Source organism: Somniosus microcephalus, chromosome 33 (genome assembly GCF_052327205.1).
Source record: "Somniosus microcephalus isolate GS21.2 chromosome 33, FLI_Smic_1.0, whole genome shotgun sequence".
In the NCBI taxonomy this organism is placed as follows: domain Eukaryota; kingdom Metazoa; phylum Chordata; class Chondrichthyes; order Squaliformes; family Somniosidae; genus Somniosus; species Somniosus microcephalus.
The window spans coordinates 26,217,580-26,240,367 of record NC_141019.1 but is presented as its reverse complement, the minus strand read 5'-3'; the positions used below and the strand labels follow the sequence as shown (position 1 = coordinate 26,240,367).

Here is a 22,788-nt window from a genome sequence, read left to right as displayed (position 1 = left end):
CCTCACTCGTTATGAAACTCCTGTGAAGCACCGTGGGCTGTTTTACTACATTAAAGCTGCTATATTAATGCCAGTTGTTGTTGTTGTATGCTGCTATAAAATGGGCACTTCTCAGCTTCCAAGCTATTCGCTACCGGACTTCCACTCTTAAAGCTGGGACTTTATGGGTTTTTTTTTTTGCTGGTTGGTTTGTGCTGCTTTATTCCGCATCATATTCTCCATCCCGCACCCCCCCCCCCCCCCAGCAGTTTGCTGCTGAATTTTTGCCCCTGCGGGTCTCTTTGCAAAGATCTCGAGCCACAGGATTGTTGCTGCTGCTAACTGCCAACCTCCGCTCCAACCACACTGCTCAGCTTGGGCATTCCATAGGGTCTGCTGCTTAACACCTGTCCTGAATTTGAAGGAGGTTAGACGAGTCCAGGCCGAGGGAAGACGAGCAGGCGCGCTTGTCCCTCGGGTGTCTGGTGCCATTCCGAATTGGCCCAAGAATCAATGTTTTCGCACCCCGGAATAGCTGCTTGGGCCCATCTGAGGAGACCTGCCTTTTGCCATCTTTGTTTTACCAGGGAGGCTGGGGCGCCTTCGCCTGAAGCCTGCAGATGAGATCTAGCACAGGGACAGCCCTGCCCATTGCTCGGAAAGTCACTGCAGCATTGAACTTTTACAAAACCGAATCCACCAGTGGTGACATTTGCCGCAGTACTCAGGCTTTCGATCGCCGATGCACCAAGCAGGTGACAGAAGCCTTGTTTGCCGGGATGGGGGAAACACTTTTGTCCATTTCCCCATGGAACGGAGGCAACAGCACATGAGGGTGCAGCACCTTTTACAAGGCGGCAGGCTCCTTTGAAGTGCAGGGCCTCATTGATGGCACACAAGTAGCCATTGAAGCTCTGGCATCAATCCCATGGTATAGAAGACATAAGAACAGAAGAAATAGGAGCAGGAGTCGGCCATTCGGCCCCTCGAGCCTGCTCCACCATTCAATAAGATCATGGCTGATCTTCCACCTCAACTCCACTTTCCCGCCTGATCCCCATATCCCTTGATTCCCCTAGAGTCCAAAAATCTATCGATCTCAGCCTTGAATATACTCAAAGACTCAGCCTCCACAGCCCTCTGGGGCAGAGAATTCCAAAGATTCACCACCCTCTGAGTGAAGAAATTCCTCCTCATCTCAGTCCTAAATGGCCGACCCCTTATCCTGAGACTATGACCCCTGGTTCTAGACTCTCCAGCCAGGGGAAACAGCCTCTCAGCATCTACCCTGTCAATCCCCCCTCAGAATCTTATATGTTTCAATGAGATCACCTCTCATTTTTCTAAACTCCAGAGAGTATAGGCCCAATCTACTCAATCTCTCCTCATAGGACAGCCCTCTCATCCCAGGAATCAATCCAGTGAACCTTTGTTGCACCGCCTCTAAGGCAAGTATATCCTTTCCTGACGAGGAAAGCCTTTCATTCCATTCCATCAACGTTCAGGTGGTGTCAGACCATAGGAACATAACGTGCGATACCTCAGGAGCAACCACAAAGGGCCTGAAACGCTGCAGACCCCTGTAAGGGAGTGGAAAGGCAGCAGGCCGAGACTTTCGCCCTTTGATGTTGGCAGGCCGTTGACCCAGTCCCAAATCGCAGGATGGGGTCATTTGCATGCCCTGGGTGGGTGGCCCGCACGTGTAGAGGTCAGAAGCACCCGTCCTGACGAGGTGCTCGAGGTCAGAGTGGCACTGTGCTGCTCTTGTCAGGGAATTCGAAGCTCAGGATGGGCCTGCAAAAAAATGCAGTGGAAACTTTTGACTGCTCCTCAGGGAGCAAAGGGGGAGGCTTTTAAAGGTGTGATTGACAGGACTTAGGCTTAAAAGCTCCACTTGTAGCCCTGCATTAACAGCCCTATGGTGCTCTCTGTGTTACACCAGCCCCATTAACAACACCCTCTGTCTGTGCCACTATCCTAGCCTCTAGCCCACCACCTGCAACATTCATAAGACCCATCTGACAATAAATCAACACCATTTATTTCTGTACCCAAGTTCTCTATTTCAATGCTTGGTTCTCTCCTGCTTGCCCTCGGTGAGAGTGTAGGGGCTTGTGTTGCCTACTTTCTAGTCCTGTGCTCCTTCAAAGCGCCCCCTCAGTGGATGGGGGAAGTGTTAAGTCTGTGTGTTCCAGTTATGGTGAATATGAATCACTGCACACAGACCACAAGAATAACTTTAACAGGTCTTTACTAGTCGAAGGTCAGGGCTGAACTACTCAGCAAATTACTACACAGCACTTATATACCGGTGTGGTCACCACCGGTATTACCATATACAGCAGCCAGAGAAAGTAGTACATCTCTTAAGGTGGAACAGGTTTAAGTTCTCTTAAGGTGGAACAGGTTACATACACCACAATCCTCCCTTTTTAGCTTAACAGTTATATCCCCATTTAACATAACATAATAACATATATACATATACAACTTCATGTAGAAACAGTTCAAAGGTTCAGTCTCTCAGGAGGCCTCCTGATTCGAGTTGGATAACGCCTTTCAGGGGTCTCTGATTCTTGTTGCTGAGGTGACTCCTCTAGTTGGTCTCTTATGTCTTGGACATCATCATCAGGTACATTCACTGCCGAGGTAGATGCTTCAGGTTCACTAACTTCTTCCACGGTTGTCTCTGTCGTAACCATGGGTTCGACCCTTGTTCTCGATTCCACCAGTTGGTCAGCATGACGCCGTATTACATTTTTACCAACATCTACCGTGTACATCAGGGGTCCTTGTCTGGCCCGAATTGTTCCGGATTGCCATTTCTCGTTTCCATAGTCCCTGGCCAACACTGGTTGTCCTACCTCGAAACTCCGAGTGGTCTTGTTATTTATATGCTGGAACTGTTTGTTTTCAACTTCCCTCCGCACATTTGGTTTTAACAAGTCCAACCTGGACCGCAACCTCCTGTTATAAAACATCATGGCAGGACTTTGGTTTGTCACTGCATGAGCGGCGTTTCGATATGCCAGTAGAAAATTGTCCACCTTATGTTGTAGTGGAATCTGATCTTCGCTCATGGCCTTTATTGCCTTTTTGAATGTTTGTACAAATCTCTCGGCCAACCCATTTGTAGCCGGATGATATGGGGCAGAGGTATAATGTTTCACCCCATTCTTCTTTAAGAATTTTTGGAATTCTTCTGACACGAACTGTGGTCCGTTGTCGGAACATATTTGTTCTGGCAATCCGTTCCTTGCGAATATCGTTCTTAACACCGCAATTGTCTTTTCTGAAGTAGTGGTAGTCATCTTGATCACTTCTGGCCATTTAGAATGTGCGTCCACCGCAATTAGAAACATGGAGTCCATGAATGGACCAGCAAAGTCAATATGTACGCGTTGCCATGGGGCTGAAGGCCATTCCCATGGATGCAGCGGTGCAATCGGAGGTGCATTTTGCACTTTTTGGCACCCTGAGCAGCTTTTCGTCAGCTCCTCTATCTGTTGGTCGATACCCGGCCACCACACATAAGCCCTAGCAAGGCTTTTCATCTTGACTCCCCCCAGATGACCTTCATGCAGTTCCTTTAGAACTCTTTCCCTTAACTTAGGAGGAATAATCACTCTCGTTCCATACATCAATGTTCCTTGACAGACGGACAGCTGGTCTCGTCTTGCCGAGAATGCCGGTAACAGAGAATCACCATGTGCTGGCCATCCCTTCACTGTCACCTCGTAGACTCGGGACAGTGTCGGGTCGTTCCTGGTTTCTCTTTCAATACTTGCATTGGTGACTGGTAAACACTCGATGATGGTCGAGTGAAATAACTCAACAGGGTCAACCTTCGTTGTCTCCTCTTCTTCAGGTAGTGGCAGGCGCGACAGCCCATCAGCATTACCATGCTGCTTTGTACCTTTGAATTCTATCTGATATTGATGTGCCCCTAGGAAAAGGGACCATCTCTGGAGTCTCTGTGCTGTCATCACCGACACACCCTTCTTAGGGTTAAAAATGGATACCAACGGCTGATGGTCTGTCAGAAGCGTAAACTTTTGGCCCTGCAGGTAATGATTAAACTTCTTTACTCCCCACACAAGGCTGAGAGCCTCCCTATCTATCTGAGCATAGTTGCGCTCAGCGGAGGTCAATGATCTGGATGCGAACGCGACTGGCCTCTCCGTGCCATTTGGCAACTTGTGTGAGAGTACTGCCCCAATACCATATGGAGAAGCATCACAAGCCAAACAAATAGGCAGTGTTGGGTTGAAGTGAGCCAACACTTCCTCTGAGGTTATCAATTCCTTGCTTTTGCGAAAGGCCTTCTTACAGTCCTCGCTCCACTCCCATGGTACTCCCTTCTGCAAAAGAGCGTTCAGCGGGTGCAGTACCGTGGATAAATTTGGCAGAAACTTATGGTAATAGTTAATCAATCCTAGGAACGACCTCAACTGAGATACATTAACCGGAGCGGGAGCCTTCACAACCGCTTCGATCTTGTCAGGAGACTTATGAAGTCCCTCCTGGTCAATGACATGGCCACAGTACGAGATCCGCTTCTGAAAGAACTCACATTTCTGCCGATTAACTCGAAGTCCATATTCTTTCAATCTGATGAGCACCAGTTCCAAATTTGCGAGGTGTTCCTCGTCACCCTCTCCTGTAATCAGAATATCATCCAGGTAACATTGTGTGCCTGGAATTCCCTGTAATACCTGCTCCATGGCCCTCTGCCAAATTGCTGGAGCCGATGCCACTCCAAAAACCAGTCTATTATACCGGTACAAGCCTCTATGCGTGTTGATCGTGAGGTACTGGCGTGACTCTTCCTCAACTTCCATCTGTAAGTACGCCTGCGCCAGGTCTATCTTGGTGAAGTGTTTCCCGCCCGACAATGAAGCGAAGATATCCTCACTCCGCGGAAGCGGATACTGCACCGTGTGAAGCACCGGATTAACAGTGATCTTGAAATCTCCACAGATGCGAACCTTCCCTGGTTCTCCCGGCTTGTTGCTCGAAGGACGTTTCATCACGGGAACAATGGGCGTAGCCCACTCACTCCAGTCTACCTTAGACAGTACTCCTGAACGTTCTAGCGCTTCCAGCTCCGCTTCCACAGCAGGTCGTATCGCATAGGGTACCGGTCTGGCTTTGAAAAATTTTGGTTGTGCATGTTCTTCAATCTTGATGTTTGCCGTAATTCCTCTCAGTGTTCCCAGTCTCTGCTGGAACACCTCTTTAGCATCGTCCAATATTCTGGACAATCGTTTAGGTTTGACATCTGTTTCCCTGGCATCTACCGTTAGTGCTTTTAAAGAATGCCAGTCCATATTCATTTTTCTAATCCACTCCCGTCCCAGTAGTGGTGGACCTCCTTCAGGTAGCACATATAAGTCCATTCCTCGGCTTTCTTTGCCCTTGTGGACCACCTTTACCTCTATCTTTCCGATGGGGTATACTCTTTGCCCCGTGTATGTTTTCAATACAATCTCCGTATCCCGTAGGGGAATATGTTGGAATAACCTTTTGTAATCTTTCTTATTCATGACCGTCAATGCCGATCCAGTGTCCAATTCCATCTTCACTTGGACTCCTGCTATCTGAAGTGTGACCCAAATTGTCTGGAGGTCTGCTTCCTTACCAACGTTGTGTACTCTTAAGCTACCCAGTTCATTACTGCTGGCGTCTGAATCTGACTTCTGTTCGTTCGAACTGTTCTCTGTCACCTTGTGTACCTTTCTGTACTTTCCCTGCGGTGACTTTTTGTTGCTGGTCTTCTCTCCTGACCGGCATACTTTAGCTATGTGACCAAGCCTGCCACATTTTCTGCATTCCTTATTTTTGAACCAGCACTGGTTCTGATCGTGCGTTGTCTTTCCACAACGATAACATTTTACTGTACCCAAGACCATTTGATTTGTGCTGAGTTCTGGTGACCGTAGCTGCATTACCGCCGTGCCTCTCGCTGCGGCTTCGTGCGATGCTGCCATAGCGACAGCTTTATCAAGCGTCAGCTCATTCTCCTCAAGCAGTCGCTTTTGTGTCTCTTCTTTTAACAATCCACACACAAATTTATCTCTTAGCGCATCTGTTAGTCCTGTTCCAAACTGACAGTACTTTGCTAGCTTACGCAATTCAATTAAAAATTCAGCATTGCTTTCATCTTTCAGCTGCTTTCTGCTGTAAAATTTAAATCGTTCCGCTAGCATCAGCGGCGTGGGGCTTAAATGATTTTTCAGGACGGTAACAATATCCGCGAAAGTCTTATCCGCCGGTTTCTCTGGTGATAGAAGGTGTTTCAATTGCCCGTATGTCTTCGCACCCATTAAGTTTAATAAGGTTAGTGCTTTATCCTCATCTGCTATCTTATTTGCTTTACAATAAACTTCTATGTGTTCTACATACGTGGCCCAATCTTCAACATCGGCATCGAAATCGTTGATGTTACCACGCTTAGGCATCCTTGCAATCTTCTTGAGAAACAAAAAAAAAATTCTTTTATTTTTATTTTTTTCTTTTATTTTAAAATGGCGGTTTCCCGCGCTTGTCTTCTTCCCCCGCCTACGAAAATGGCGGCTTCCCGCGTTTGCCTTTCTCCCCCGCTGGCTGTAATGGCGATTGCCGTATTGCTGCCGTTCGCGCCTCCCCAGCGGTTCTCAATTCGTGCCTCCCAGCCCCTCTTGCAGTCCGGTCCTTTCCACCGGCTGCGGCTGAGTTCTCCGCGTTTTTTTTAAATTTTCTCCCGCGCCTTACGCTGTCCCGGTCGCTGCGCCTCGCGGCCTCGGTAGCTGCCTGGCCTTTTTCACCGGTCGCGGTCGAGCTCTCTCTCGACGCTGTTGCGTCTCCCAGCCCGCTTGCAGCCCGGTCTTTTACACCGGCTGCGTTTGCATTCACCGCGGCTCCCGTGCCTTACGCTGCCCCAGTCTCAGCGCCTCTGGCCCCGACTTCTGTCCGGCTCTTTTCCCCGGCCGTGGTCGAGTTCTCCGCCCTTATATCCTCCGTTTTCCCTCCCCTACTCCACAGCCAACGTGGCCGACTTGCTGCTCGTCGCTGATCGGCTCACCCACCACCGTGGTAGAAGGGATGATCACTGCCTGTCGCTGATGGAAGGCTTCGTGTCAGGATTCTTCCTTTGCTCTTCAGACCCGAGTCTTTTCTCAGCAGGATGATGAGGGCGGATGCCTCTTCTCGACGCCCGTTAAACTGCCTTGGATGTATCTCTGCCACAGGGTAAGATCGTACTCGTCGCCACTGTTAAGTCTGTGTGTTCCAGTTATGGTTAATATGAATCACTGCACACAGACCACAAGAATAACTTTAACAGGTCTTTACTAGTCGAAGGTCAGGGCTGAACTACTCAGCAAATTACTACACAGCACTTATATACCAGTGTGGTCACCACCGGTATTACCGTATACAGCAGCCAGAGAAAGTAGTACATCTCTTAAGGTGGAACAGGTTTAAGTTCTCTTAAGGTGGAACAAGTTACATACACCACAGGAAGGACAAGTGTGGCAGCTACACCTGCTCCTCAATCGTGACCTCCTGACCTGGGTGTGGCGATTCCTCTCTTCCTGCTGGATTGTGGAAAGACCCTACAACGACTGCCAGCACTTGGGCCTCTGCGCAGGCTGGCTGCTCCTGTCCCCATCCTGCCTCTTCTGTAGCAGACGCACATCTAGTACCTGGTCCCCCTTGTGCTGCTCATCTGCCACCTTCACACTTGGTCCTCCTCACTTGCACTCGATGCCTCACTTAAGCGATTTTTCCTGATCCTCTCTCCAGACTGTGCTGAGGTATAAGTGTGCGAGTTGGTGCCTGCAGTGTTGTGACTGGTGCATGTCTACTTTAAGAAGACCAGTGCGGCATCTGCTGATGCTGGTTGTGTCACAGTTTTGTACAGCTTCCAAACGTATGGAACATGCCTTCCTGGTGAGGTAGCAAAGGTGCTGAAACAGATTGGGACCAACAGAATGGACAGTGACTCCCTTACAGCAGTGTAATTGGCCTCCAATGACTGCATGACCTTTTGCTTCACGCGCATGCGGCTGGGCCTCTGGAGACAAAGCGGAGGTACGCTTGTTACTTTTGTCATGGGACAATAATCAACAGGTACAATCTGCTGTCAGCCATGGCTCAGTGGGCAGCACTCTCGTCTCTGAGTCAGAAGGTTGTGGGTTTAAATCCCACTCCAGAGACTTGAGCACAAGAATCCAGGCTGACACGCCAATGCAATACTGAGGGAGTGCTGCACTGTCCAAGGTGCCGTCTTTCAGATGAGGCGTAAAAGATCCTGTGGCACTATTTCGAAGAAGAGCAGAGGAGTTCTCCCGGTGTCCTGGCCAATATTTATCCCTCGACTAACATCACTAAGGCAGATAATCTGGTCATTATCACACTGCTGTTTATGGGAGCTTGCTGTGCGCTGTATAAATGCAAGTCTTTATTTATTTGTAAAAATGCAGCTGAGCTCATTATGCTCTTAATTGCGGTACCTGGGACAACTTGTAAGCACAGACCATACAAAGTCAAACATTGAAACTTTGGATGTACAAAATTGAGTAACGTCAGAAATGATAACGCTCCATGCATTGTTGGCTTAACTGGTTAAGTATCTGACAGTCACTGAAATAGTTTAAAGGAACTGGGATATGGGTGCAGACATCTGCTCTCATCAAAGAATGAGGTCACAACAACAGGACTGCTCCTGGGCCTGGCCAAAGTGGCCATTAACTGGTCCAGGCAGCGGGCGGTTGAGGGGGTCGTTCGGCCCGACTGCCTGCCTCTCTTCCGCGGCTATGTTCGCGCCCGGGTGGCCCTGGAGATGGAGCACGCGGTGTCCGCCGGCACGCTTGAGGCCTTCTGCGACCGGAGGGCACCACGGGGACTGGAGTGCATCATCACCCCGGCCAACAATATCTTGATTTGACTTGTTATGTTTTGTTTGATATTTTCTTAAGTTACAGTTGATTTGTTAACCACCCAATCAAAAGAGGAACAACTTGCACTTATATAGATGACATTGCGGGGTGGAATTGCCCTGTGTCGTGCCATCGTAAACATGTCCTTCACAGAAGAAGAAACATTGTTTTATCATTTAAATATATGGAAGTATTGGTGCAAATTCACGGTCTCCTGTGTTCATTTGGCTATAAAGCACTTTTTGGTGGACAAGGCACTAGTGAGTTAAACCACAAAGTATAGAGAATGGTGACTAGATGAGCATTTTTGAGTGTTAGCTCATGAATAGGACCAAATGGAAATACAATTGGGGCATGACTCATTGACTGTCGTTCCCTGTGTTTCATCGAGTAGAATTAGCTTTGCTCCTATTTGTGTGTTGTGGTTAATTCTTAAGCCAGCAAGTTCTTAAAAACATAGAAAGGGCCACAAGTATCTAGCTCTGTTAAACTGTGGTTAGATTTCCAAGATCCGATGTCTAACAGCAACGTCACCTCGGTGTATTGGCCAAGGGGTTAGGAAAAACACTGTCAGAAATAATACTCCATAGGATGATGCCACTGTGATGCTGTGTAGAAAAGAAAAAGACTTACATTTCTATAGCGCCTTTCACGACCACCAGATGTCTCAAAGCGCTACACAGCCAGTGAAGTACTTTTTGAAGTGTAGTTACTGTTGTAATGTGGGAAACGCGGCAGCCAATTTGCGCACAGCAAGCTCCCACAAACAGCAATGTGATAATGACCAGATAATCTGTTTTAATGATGTTGGTTGAGGGATAAATATTGGCCAGGACACCGGGGAGAACTCCCATGCTCTTCTTCGAAATAGTGCCATGGGATCTTTTACGTCCATCTGAGAGAGCAGACGGGGCCTCGGTTTAACATCTCATCTGAAAGACGGCACCTCTGACAGTGCAGCGCTCCCTCAGCACTGCACTGGTGTGTCAGCCTAGATTTCTGTGCTCAAGTCTCTGGAGTGGGACTTGAACCCACAACCTTCTGACTCAGAGGCGAATGTGCTGCCCACTGACACTCAAGGCACTATTATGTTGGGTAAGAGTTCAGCAATTCTGTTGGTTTCCTCTTCCCTACTCCCTCCATGACATGACAGACCCGTAAATGGGAAATGGAAAACAGACTTTGTTTGTGGCGAGATCTGGATGAAAGCAGTTGTGGAAACTCCTCGTCTCTCACATGGTGCATGGACCTCTGCCAGACTTTCCAGCCTCATCCTGAGTCTGTTGCAGCCACAATTTGGAGACTATTAACCAGATGTGAAGGGGAGGATTTTTCTGCAATGACTCACTCGGCCGGCTGTGAGGATTTCGCAGGTCATGTGAAATGTCACACACCGACTCTCCGAGGTAAGGCAGCCCAGTCACCGAAGGAATCCTCCTTTATTTTTTGGCAGAAAGAGATGGATGTGTTTGTCTTGATGGAGAATGTGCTGTGAACTTTGAAGGGTGCCAGACTTATCGGAGAGGCAGGAAAGCCCTCCTTAACTCTTGCAGGACTATGGCGGAAAAGGTCAACATGGTTTCTGAATTGAGAAATGATCATTGGCATCCTCTTGGATAGAGATCCAATTCTTGCCGGATTCATTTCATTGAAACCAGTCTATGAAAAGGGGCAGAGGCCACGTGTTTGGGAAAGTTTTATTATTTACGAATGCATGACGCAGTCCAGCACGCTGTGTCAGAACGCACCTTTGCATCACTTGTACCTCAGATCACTGTGATATCTCTGTATCTTGTCTCAAACAACAATTAAAAAAGTTACCTGACAATTTAAAGGGGCAAAATCTTCATGGCAAACTGTAAAGGAGAGTTCCTGTTTGCAGTGTTAATGTTCAATGTTGCTTTCAAATTAACTGATGTCCCTTTTTATAAATTCAAACTCCACTAAGTGCTCTCTGTTTGAAGCTTTTAATTTCTAGCAGCCGTGCCCGTAAAATTGTATGATGATGATGGACTTTAAATCATGTCTCCTGAAGGCGTTGTCTGGTGCTGGGGTCCTGTTGAATGGGTGCCAGGTGCCCTTTTTGCACCATTCCTCATTTGTGAGCCTAGACAGTGTGGCGACACGCCACCACTGGACATAATCCGCTCACGGCGGCACAGACAGTCTAAGCAGAAGCCCCCAGCCGGGGGCCCTTTCCTCCAGCAACTTGTTTCCCGCAGGGACAGGCTGCCGGGAGCACTTCCTGTCTGGGAAGTATTTAAGTGGATGCGCGGGCTTTTCTAGTTCCTGTTTGTCATGTGGTTGGAATAAAGCAGTTGTGTGTTCAATAGCTCTGGTCTCGACTCCCACGTTTGCCGCGGTATCTCAACACTGGTGACCCCGACGCTCAGGACGAATCCTAAGCTAGCATGGCGGATACAAACGCAGTCACGGTTAAATTACCAGACTTTTGGGAGAACCTCGCCGAAGCCTGGTTCGTTCAAGCTGAGTCCAGATTCCGGCTGAAAGGCATTACAGTCGACGCCACGAAGTACGACTACCTCGTCGCCTCGCTCACCTACGCTACAGTCCCCAAGGTTTGGGCAGCGCTGCAGAATCCACCAACGGATGGCAAGTACGAACATCTGAAGGCTGCGCTACTTAAAAAATTTCAAACGTCCTCTTACCAGCGCCACTGCCAACTCCTGGACCTCCCCGGCCTTGGTGACGCTTCACCATCAGACCTGCTTTCCCACATGCTGTCCCTCTCAGACGACAAAAATCCCGGCGCCCTTTTTCGCACGCTTTTCATTCGGCAGCTCCCCGCCAGCATCCGCCCGCTCATTGTGGAGTCTGACTCCACGGACCTGAATGATATAGCCGAAAAGGCCAACCGGCTGCTCTCTGCACAGGCCGCTCGCGACGTCGCGCCCGACCTCACGGCAACGACCACGCGGTCTTCCCGGGCCGCTAGGCCCGACCGCCCTACCACTCCGGGTCACTGCTACTACCACACCCGTTTTGGCGCTAGGGCTCAACGCTGCATGCCACCGTGTACCTTCAAACCCCCCCCCGCACCGGCCCCCGCGATGGCTGCGGGGCAGAAGGAGCCCCTACTGTACGTCACTGACGACAGAACCAACCGCCGATTTCTGTGCGACACAGGGGCCCAGCACAGCACCACCCCCGCCTCCGCCCTCGAGATCCAACGCGGCACACGGGGTATCACACTGGCTGCAGCCAACGGCTCTGACATCCGCACATATGGCACCCGCATGGTCACGCTCGACCTCACGGGCCGCCGCTACCGCTGGGAGTTCCTCACAGCCAAGGTCCTCTGCCCACTCATCGGCGCCGACTTCCTACGCGCCCACGGCCTCCTTGTCGACATTCCGAGGCACCGCCCCGTCGACATCAACACTATGGCCCCCATCCCCGGCGCATTTACCCCGGCCCGTTCGGCCGGCCTGACGACCTACTGCCTCGCCAGAGCCACGGACGACTACTCGGCACTCCTAGCTGAGTTTCCCGCCCTCACTAACCCGACCTTTTCGGCCAAAGCCGCCAAGCACGGTGTGGAACACTATAACCCCACCACCGGCCCCCCAGTTTCAGCCCACGCCCGCAGACTCAACCCGGCCAAGCTGGAAATCGCGCGGGCCGAGTTCACCACCATGGAACAACTCGGCATCATCCGCCGCTCCAGCAGCCCTTGGGCCTCGCCCCTCCACATCGCCCCCAAGCCCGGCGGAGGCTGGCGCCCTTGCGGGGACTACCGCCGCCTCAACGACGCCACCACCCCCGATCGATACCCGGTGCCACACATCCAGGACTTCTCGGCCCGACTGGCCGGACGAACCGCCTTTTCCAAAGTCGACCTGGTGCGCGGTTACCACCAAGTCCCCGTACACCCCGCGGACATCCCCAAAACGGCCGTCATCACCCCATTCGGCTTGTTCGAGTTCCTGAGGATGCCCTTCGGCCTCAAGAATGCAGCACAGGCTTTCCAGCGCCTTATGGACTCAGTCCTCCGGGACCTGAACTTCCTATTCGTCTATCTAGACGACATTCTCGTGGCCAGCTCCTCCAAACAGGAACACCTCGAACACCTTCGCATCCTGTTCGGGCGCCTAGCCCAACACGGGCTCATCCTCAGCCCGGCGAAGTGCCAATTCAGCCTAACCGAGATCGATTTTCTCGGTCACCACATCACCCCTGCTGGGGCCGTTCCCCTGCCCAACAAGGTGCAGGCCGTCCAGCAATTTCCCCGCCCCACAACCATCAAGGGCCTCCAGGAGTTCCTCGGGATGGTGAACTTCTACAACAGGTTCATCCCCAGAGCTGCAGCCCTCATGAAGCCCCTATACGACTCCCTCCGAGGAAAATCCGGCAAGATGGACGTAGCCTGGACCACTGACACGGCAGCCGCCTTCGACGCCACCAAAAACACGCTCGCCGACGCCACTCTGCTCGCGCACCCGAGGGCCGATGCCCGGGTCGCGCTCACCACCGACGCCTCCGACCACGCGGTCGGGGCCGTGTTCGAGCAGCGGGTCAATGGCGCGTGGCAGCCACTTGCCTTCTACAGCCGCCAACTGCGCCCCCCGGAGGTCAAATACTCCACTTTCGACCGCGAGCTTCTCGCGCTCCACCTGTCGGTCCGCCATTTCAGGTTCCTCCTGGAAGGCTGCCCCTTCACCGCGTATGTGGACCACAAGCCACTCACATACGCGATGGCCAAGCACACCGAACCCTGGTCCGCTAGGCAGCAACACCAGCTCGCGGCCGTGTCCGAGTTTACTACGGACATTCAGCACGTCTCCGGTAGAGACAACGTGGTCGCCGACTGCCTTTCCCGTCCTGCCGTCTGTGCGAATCACCTCACGGTCGACTACGCACAACTAGCAGCGGCCCAGCTCACGGACCCAGACCTCCTCTCGGCGGCTACCAGCCTGCCAGGGCTACGCCTAGCCAAGGTCGCGCACGGGCCCGAAGCCACGGCAGTCACTTGCGACGTCTCACTCGGCCACCCCAGGCCGGTCGTCCCTGAGACCTGGCGCCGCCGCGTCTTCGACGCGCTCCACGGGCTCTCTCACCCGGGTTCCCGCGCATCCGTCAAACTCCTCTCCAAGCGCTTCGTCTGGCGCGGCCTCAGCAGAGATGTTCGGACTTGGGCCACCTCCTGCCTCGCCTGCCAATGGGCTAAGGTACAGCTGCACACCAAAGCACCCCTGGGAGACTTCGAGGTACCCAGCCGCCGCTTCGACCACGTACACGTCGACATCGTCGGTCCCCTGCCGCCATCGCAAGGCCAAACTTATCTCCTCACGATGGTCGACCGCTACACACGCTGGCCTGAGGCAGTGCCGCTGTCCTCCACCACCACAGCCGACATCACCAGGGCGTTCGTTAACACCTGGGTTGCGAGGTTCGGCGTACCGGCCGACATAACCTCCGACAGAGGCGCCCAGTTCACCTCCGAACTCTGGACGGCCACAGCACGCAACCTCGGGGTGACGCTCCACCGCACCACAGCGTACCACCCGCAGGCCAACGGACTTTGTGAACGCTTCCACAGGTCACTCAAGGCCTCACTCCGCGCCGGCCTGCAGGACAGTACCTGGACTGACCGCCTGCCGTGGGTGCTACTCGGCCTACGCATCGCGGTCAAGGAAGACCTCCAGTCCTCGGCAGCGGAGTTAGTCTACGGACAACCGCTGCGCGTCCCAGGCGAATTCCTTCCGGAGCCTACCAAGCCTTGGTCGGCCGAACAGCAGCGGCTCAACTCTTTCTCTTCCGCTCAGCAGTTCGCCCCACTTCCGGTCAACCGACACGGCGAACTCGCACCTCACGTCCCGCCAAATTTACAGCAGGCGCGCTTCGTCTTCGTGCGACACGACGCGCACCGCGGGCCCCTGCGACCCCCGTACGACGGACCGTACGAGGTACTACAAACCGGGGACAAGGTCTTCAAGCTGCGACTCGGCGACAGGGTCGACACAGTCTCCATCGACCGGCTCAAACCAGCACACACAGAACCAGGGGAACAGGTCCCCGTGGCCCAGCCTCCAGCTAGAGGCCGTCCCCCCGGCAAGCCAGCACAGCCGGCGGCGAACCGCCCAACCCAACCAACCAGACCGGCGACCACTCAGAGCCGCTGCGGCAGAACCATTAGACCACCGTCACGACTCGTCCACTCCTCCTAAGCGGATTCTGGGGGGAGCTCTGTGGCGACACGCCACCACTGGACATAATCCGCTCACGGCGGCACAGACAGTCTAAGCAGAAGCCCCCAGCCGGGGGCCCTTTCCTCCAGCAACTTGTTTCCCGCAGGGACAGGCTGCCGGGAGCACTTCCTGTCTGGGAAGTATTTAAGTGGATGCGCGGGCTTTTCTAGTTCCTGTTTGACATGTGGATGGAATAAAGCAGTTGTGTTTTCAATAGCTCTGGTCTCGACTCCCACGTTTGCCGCAGTATCTCAACAACAGTATATTAATGGGCTTGATAGCAGTCTGATCTTGTCATCCAGCATCCATGTGCACATGCGTACACTTTCCAGCAGGGGGCACTGGATAGAAATCAGGGCACAATGAGTCAAACAAGGTTTAAAGAAAAGGAGTTCTACTCTGAGGCTGTTTGCCCAGATATATCAGGAGATTGCGTACTCCCTGTCTGTGATTTTGCATCCATAAAAGTTAATGAACGGAAAATCACAGGCTGGAAGTTTCACGATACTCTACCCCGGCGTGCTCCAGGAGTGGGGGGCACGGAAGGTTTTCCCCCATCGTGCCTTAAAGTCAAAAGAAACTGTGTGTGTGGGTGAATGGGCAGCAGAGACAGGAAATGGAAGAGAACTGAGATCAAGCTTGCCCTTGTGGTGGTCACTATACTGCCAGCAACACTAAACTAGCCAAAGCCCTTAAAACTGTCAATCTGGTAAAATGGGACCCCACTAAAATAAGCATGTGGTCTTGGTTAACGAAAGACTGGTCCCTTAATAGCAACCAACCTGTACACTAATAATAAGCTAACCTAAAATGTACATTTCATTGCAGATTGAAGCGAACTACGTATGTAACTGCACATAAAGTAACTGGAGGAAGCGCTCGAATTTTGGATGTAAAGTCGCTCATGCGCCATTTCACACACAGTCATCATTTACCGGGCCTTTTTTAATTTACATTTTTTTTTAAATGCATTCAAAAGGTTTATTGTTTAGCCCTGCTGTGAACCGACCAACATGTGGTATGTGATTTTAGAAGAAAAGTCTTGTCACTAATAGAGATACAAACTGACCCCAACATATGGCAAAGTAATAAAGGTCAGGGTAGGGTTCAATGGACTGGATGCACTAAATCCATTATCCACTCTACACAGGGAGTGCCCTCCTGACACGTGGCGCCCTTGTTTAGTAGATCTCCTGGGGCTTTTAACAAATGGGGGTTGAACCGCTTTGCCCCACTCGGAGTGAGGGTGGGATTGTGTGACACGTATGTTTACCCCTCCCATTTACTGATATTTACTGAGAGGTTTGGCACAGAGAGCTCCTCCTGGAGTAATGTTTAGATCATTTGAATTTGTTTTTTCCTTAAGCCCTGAGTTTAAAGGACTCTCTACAGTGATAACCATCTGTAACAGGCTGATTTTAAAATTCTCACCCTTGTTTTCAAATCCCTCCATGGCCTCGCCCCTCCCCATCTCTGTAATCTCCTCCAGCCCCACAACCCTCCGAGATCTCTGCACTCCTGTGAATTTCATTCATTTTGAACATACACATTTTCTTAAATATACTCCGTGGTACTTTTCTCAATGTTAATGTATTTCAAAATGTGCGTCATCACTTTAAGATGGACATGTCTTCGTGCAGTATGCACTCTTCACAAGGCCAGCATCACACAGGCCACCTGACTAGATGTGACCTTCCAAATGCTTAAACACAATCTTTGGAATTCTCTACCCCAGAGGGCTGTGGAGGCTCAGTTGTTGAGTATATTCAAGGCTGAGGTCGATAGATTTTTGGGCACTACAACAACATGTATTTATATATAGTGCCTTTAACATAGTACTGTAAAATGTCCCAAGGCGCTGCACAGGAGTATTATTAGACAAAAAATTTGACACCGATCCACTTAAGGATAAATTAGGGCAGGTGACTAAGAGCTTGGTCAAAGAGGTAGGTTTTAAGGAGCGTCTTAAAGGAGGAAAGAGAGGCGGAGAGGTTTAGGCAGGGAATTCCAGAGCTTAGGGCCTAGGCAACAGAAGGCACGGCCACCAATGGTGGAGCGATTATAATCAGGGATGCTCAAGAGGGCAGAATTAGAGGAGCGCAGATATCTCGGGGGGGGTTGTGGGGCTGAAGGAGATCACTAGGGGAATCAAGGGATGGGGGATCGGGCAGGAAAGGGGAGTTGAGGTCGAAGATCAGCCATGATCTTATTGAATGGCGGAGCAGGCTCAAGGGGCCGAATCTTAATTCTTACCTTCTTATGTAACATTTGCTGACACCTAACTATAGATCGAACATCAGCAATGTTCATTCTACACTCAACAGTCCAACCCAAATCCATTTAGACTCATTTCAAATTAGCATTTGACCTTTGAACTTGGATAATTTAGATAGTAGCTTGATGGCAGTAAAAACTAGCTTGCACATCTGTGCACATCAGGTGAAGACAGGATTAGGTTTGTCTCTGATGCCCCCCAGTGGTCAAACGCAGGATTAGGATTGTGTGTGATGCCGCACACCGGAGGGGATTGAAATAGCCCATGGGTGCTGAGGCCAGTTGTAGAACCCCAACTTCCGCCTTGTCTGAGGGCAACTAACTGAGCATGGACTGGGGATCAGAAATGGAACCTTCCTGGTCTATAGGTCTCGGGCACTCATTGGACAAACTCGCTGAGCTGACGGGTAAGCCCGTTGCAGTAATTTTATTGTAACATCCTCTTACATAGAAACATAGAAGATAGGAGCAGGAGTAGGCCATTCGGCCCCTCGAGCCTGCTCCGCCATTCAATGCGATCATGGCTGATCATCCAAATTCAGTACCCTGTCCCTGCTTTCTCCCCATATCCCTTGATCCCTTTAGCCTTAAGAAATATATCCAACTCCTTCTTGAATATATTTAATGACCTGGCCTCCACCGCCCTCTGTGGCAGAGAGTTCCACAGGTTCACCACTCTCTGGGTGAAGAAATTCCTCCTCATTTCAGTCCTAAATGGCTTACCCCTTATCCTTAGACTATGACCCCTGGTTCTGGACTCCCCGACCATCGGGAACATCCTTCTAGTCTGTCCAGGCCTGACAGAATTTTATAGGTTTCGATGAGATCCCCTCTCAATCTTCTAAACTCCAGCGAGTATAAGCCCAATCGTCCCAATCTCTCCTCATACGTCATTCCTGCCATCCCAGGTATCAGCCTGGTGAATCTTCGCTGCACTCCCTCCATGGCAAGAACGTCCTTCCTCAGGTAAGGTGACCAAAACTGCACACAATACTCAAGGTGCGGTCTCACCAAGGCCCTGTACAACTGTAGCAAGACATCCTTGTTCCTGTACTCGAACCCTCTTGCTACGAAGGCCAACATACCATTTGCCTTCTTAACCGCCTGCTGCACCTGCATGCTTACCTTCAGTGACTGGTGCACAAGGACACCCAGGTCTCGTTGCACTTCCCCTTCTCCCAATCTATTGCCATTCAAATAATAATCTGCCTTCCTGTTTTTGCCACCAAAGTGGATAACCTCACATTTATCCACATTATAGTGCATTTGCCATGTTTCTGCCCAATCACCTAACCTGTCCAAATCGTACTGGAGTTTCATGACATCCTCCTCGCAGCACACACGCCCATCCAGCTTTGTGTCTTTTGGACATTCCATTCATCATTCAATAATGATTTCACTGGAGATCGAGTTAATGGTTACTCGAGCCTGAAGGGTTCATTGGGGAAGTGCTACCCATTGCAATGTGTTTTTTTTCCCTCATCTTTGCTTCAGGTCAAAACATTCCATGCATACATTGTTTTTTGAGGAGTCCACGTTGTCAAACTGCTTGTTTCTGCTGTGCTGATAGTCTCTCGTTTATTATTAATGGTTTTAGGCATCTGTCAGCATTCTGAATGGGAATGCGAGATGCCTTGGCATTATAAATGTCTATTCAATTTTGTGTCAAAACTGTGCCATCCCCGTCTCGCACAAATCTCCCATCAGAACAAAAGCCAAAATCCCTGTGTACCTACACGTAACAAAATCTACACTTATTTGACTGGCGTGCACTTGCATAATTTTCTGTAGGTATTGCCAGCTCAAAGTGAGAAAGTTAGAGGGGAGAAGGTAATTCCAGCCAGGAGGGACCACTCTTGCACTGAATAAAAGACTTGTATTCATGCAGTACCCTATCGCATCTCTCAACCTCTCTCAAAGTGCTTCACATACAGTGAATTACTTTGAAGTGCAGTGACCGTTATTGTGCAGGCAATCACATTTTGCACACAGCAAGATCCCACGAGCAGCAATGAACGAAATGACCAGTTAATCGAGGTTTTTTCTGGTGTTGGTTGAGGAGGACATGTTGGCCAGGACACAGGGGAGAACTCCCCGGCTCTTCCTCAAAAAGTGCCATGGGATCTTTAACTCCCACCTGAACAGACAGAAGTGGCCTCGTTTTAAACATCTCAACAGAAGGATGGCACCTCCGACAGCGCAGCACTCCTTCAGTACTGCACTCTAGTGTCAGTCTAGTTTATACGCTCAAGTCTTTGGAGTGGGGCTTGAACCCCAAAATGGCTGACTCAGGGGTGAGTGTGCTATTGACTGAGCCAGGCTAACACTTCAGCATTGGTAGAAGACTGGGGGTAGGGGAACAAAAAGAGTCAATTGAGACCATTGAGGAACAAGCTTGTTGACTTGGCCATGGCCTTGACTAAGGTGTAGTGTAACAGCTCTGGCGATAACAAGATGGCACACAGTGTACTAATCAGATCAGCCAGATGAATGAGATGATTGTTTAGCAGCAGAGCAGGAAAAGCTGCTAATTGCGTCAGTGTATCTAGGGCTAAGATTCATTTATATAGCAGAGATATTAGTTGCTCACTATGCTGGCCAGTTTTTGAGACTCAGAGCTGATCATTCTGACCCCCAACAATATGTGTGTTGTTCAACAAGCTAATAAAACTCCTAATCCCATCTACAGTATCAGGAATTAAGGCTTTGAATATGGGCTGTTAGTCATAGAATTAGTTAGATTTATTTATTAGACCCTGAACCATGCTTCACCTCCAATGTGTAAATGTTCCAAAGTAATAGAAATAAGATCAAGACTTTGTCTTCTGTTACTGGATCTGCTACAGTAAATTGTGTCAGCATGTGGGCTGAGAGGTTCCGGCAGTAACACTATCCCCTTTTGGTCCCAAACCTTTGCCTATGCAAATTAATTTCTGTTTTGTGCATAAATTTGTGCCTTTGTGCATTGTACAACTCAGTTGACATTCATGTTTGATTAATGGCCCGGATTCTGTGATGGGTAATGATGGCGAACTGTCAGTGTTTGCCGTCATTACCCCGCTGAAACTGACTGTAACTTCAGGATTTAGCGCATGCGCATCTAAACGCGGAATTTCTGAAGTTGCGGCCAGTCATTCACTGCTCCGCCACTGGCTGCGCTGTGGACACCTCCCCCGCATAGCCAGCAATCAGTGACATCAGTGGAACTGATGAAAACTTGGGCTTTTCAGCGCTAATATCACTGTTAAGCCTTGTTGGAATAGGTGCAACCGGTGTTTTAGCAGCGTATTGACGGCTAAACAACCGTTCTGGCCCTGACAAAATAATTTTTATATTTGTGGAGTGTCAAATTTCTCCATTATGATAAAAATTACTATATTTTAAAAAAATAATTAAAAAAAAGTTTGTTCATGATATTTCAGCTTCTACCTTAACCCAATCTTTATGTCCCAATCTTTATTTCGCTCTCTAAGATTTTTAAAAAGTGCAGATAATCAGTGCTTTTCATTTCCTGGTTTGCCGTCTGTGAGAATTCTTCAATGTGATTGGCTGCTTAGATGACGTCACCGCTGCATCGCGCTAGGAATCTCCTATTCACAGCGCTGCAATCAATTACACGTCGAGAAATCTAACATTTTCGCCACAGAGATCGCGAGATCTCGGTGGGCAGCTTTCTTCGAGGTCAGCGGCGAGCGCCATCGCATCGGTGCTGACCGCAAATTACTGGCCAATATATTCATCAAATTACCTGTGTTATGAGTACAATTGTTCATATTAGAAAGAATGAACTTGCATTTACGTAGCATCTTAACATGTCCTCAGGCCGACCCAAAGCGCTTTACAATGATTGGATTACTTTTAAAGTGTAGTCACTGTCATTTAGTTATGTATTAATCATAATAGACCATATTTATTTTCCTGTCTCTTCGCTTATGCAGGTACTAAGTATGTGAGATTTTAGGCAACGGGTGATTTTTTTTTCTTTTGCATTGTATTGAATGCCCTAAAATTTGGAAATTCTGAAGACACAAGCTGCCAGGAAGGATTTATTTGTACCTTATTGCAAGTGTGGCTTTAGGTACATGAGGGAAAAACTTTTGCCACAGTCCCTCCATTTGTAGATGGACATTTTGGCACCATATTGGCGCATTTATAAAGAGCCACTGCATCCAATCCTGAATTGGGCCAAATTTGTGTAATCAGTTAATCAGCCTGAAATCATTCAGTTGGGGTCTCTTTGGATTTGCCCTGCAGTTAGACACACTTCATATGCTCCAGAAGCTGCAGAGCCCCACACCTATGCCTACAAGATCACAAATGCACTGAGGGAAATTTAATTGCTTCCGTCCTGATTTTCCATGGGCAAAATGGAATAGCCACCGGTTTAATGAAAATTTGATACTGTTTCATTTCAGATTTCCAGCATCCACGGTATTTTGCTCTTGATCTAATTCTGTTTGTTTTGTGTCTTTCTCTTGCAGGACTTGCAGTGCTCTGATTGAATGGACAGACCCACCTAACCTTCTTGCTCCTTCTCCTGTGAACTTTGGACAACGATGACCTCTACACTGCTGGACTTTAACCTCATGGACACAGGCCAGGAGGACATTGATGTGAACCGCTGTGACCTGGAGGTGGAAAGGAAATATCAACTCATTCCATCCATTATTTGTGCCATGTGTTGCCTTTTTGGGGTCATCTACTGCTTCTTTGGTGAGTGAGGTATTGACAAATGTGTGTGAGACTCGTGGAGGATGCTGCACTGTGAGTAATAGCACATTTTAAAGTGGATTTATTCAGGCAGAGCATAATGAGGGAAATCCCAAGTGTGTTGTTGGGTCTGCTCAATACCACAAGTTTGTTTAAATGTTGGTGCCCCTCCCCCCTGTTGTGTTATAGTTCATTGGGTTGAAGTAAATGTTTCTTATCTTGGGGACATTTTTTTTTAGAATTAAAAATCTTTGAAGGCTGAAGCAGTCCTTCCTCCTGGGAAAACAGAGGAAGAGGTTGGGAGCATTGTTTGAACTGATGTAAATTGGCTTGAGCATCGTGTGTGTGTGTGTTTGGCCTGGAGGAGGGGAAAGGAAAGCATAGAAATTGCATCCTTTTGGGGAAATGTAGGGTGGCCTGAGGATTGAAGTGGTTTTTTTTCAATTAGCTTATGGAATGTGGGCGTCGCTGGCAAGGCCAGCATTTATTGCCCATCCCTAGTTGCCCTCGAGAAGGTGGTGGTGAGCTGCCTTCTTGAACCGCTGCAGTCCGTGTGGTGAAGATGCTCCCACAGTGCTGTTAGGGAGGGAGTTCCAGGATTTTGACCCAGCGACGATGAAGGATCGGCGATATACTTCTAAGGATGGTGTGTGACTTGGAGGGGAACTTAGAGCTGGTGGTGTTCCCATGCACCT

At 49.7% G+C, this 22,788-nt stretch overlaps 1 protein-coding gene across 2 annotated transcripts in view; it reads left to right on the top strand.

Annotated features, from left to right (window-relative positions):
• LOC147097028 (transmembrane protein 198-like) overlaps positions 1-22,788 on the top strand; it is a 114,882-nt gene that overhangs the window by 66,382 nt on the left and 25,712 nt on the right. For both annotated transcript variants that reach the window (XM_085972766.1, XM_085972767.1), the window contains one exon: positions 21,865-22,096. In XM_085972766.1, coding sequence (XP_085828892.1) covers positions 21,940-22,096 — 157 coding nt within the window. In that variant the 5' untranslated portion in view covers positions 21,865-21,939. The remainder of the gene's footprint in view (positions 1-21,864; positions 22,097-22,788) is intronic.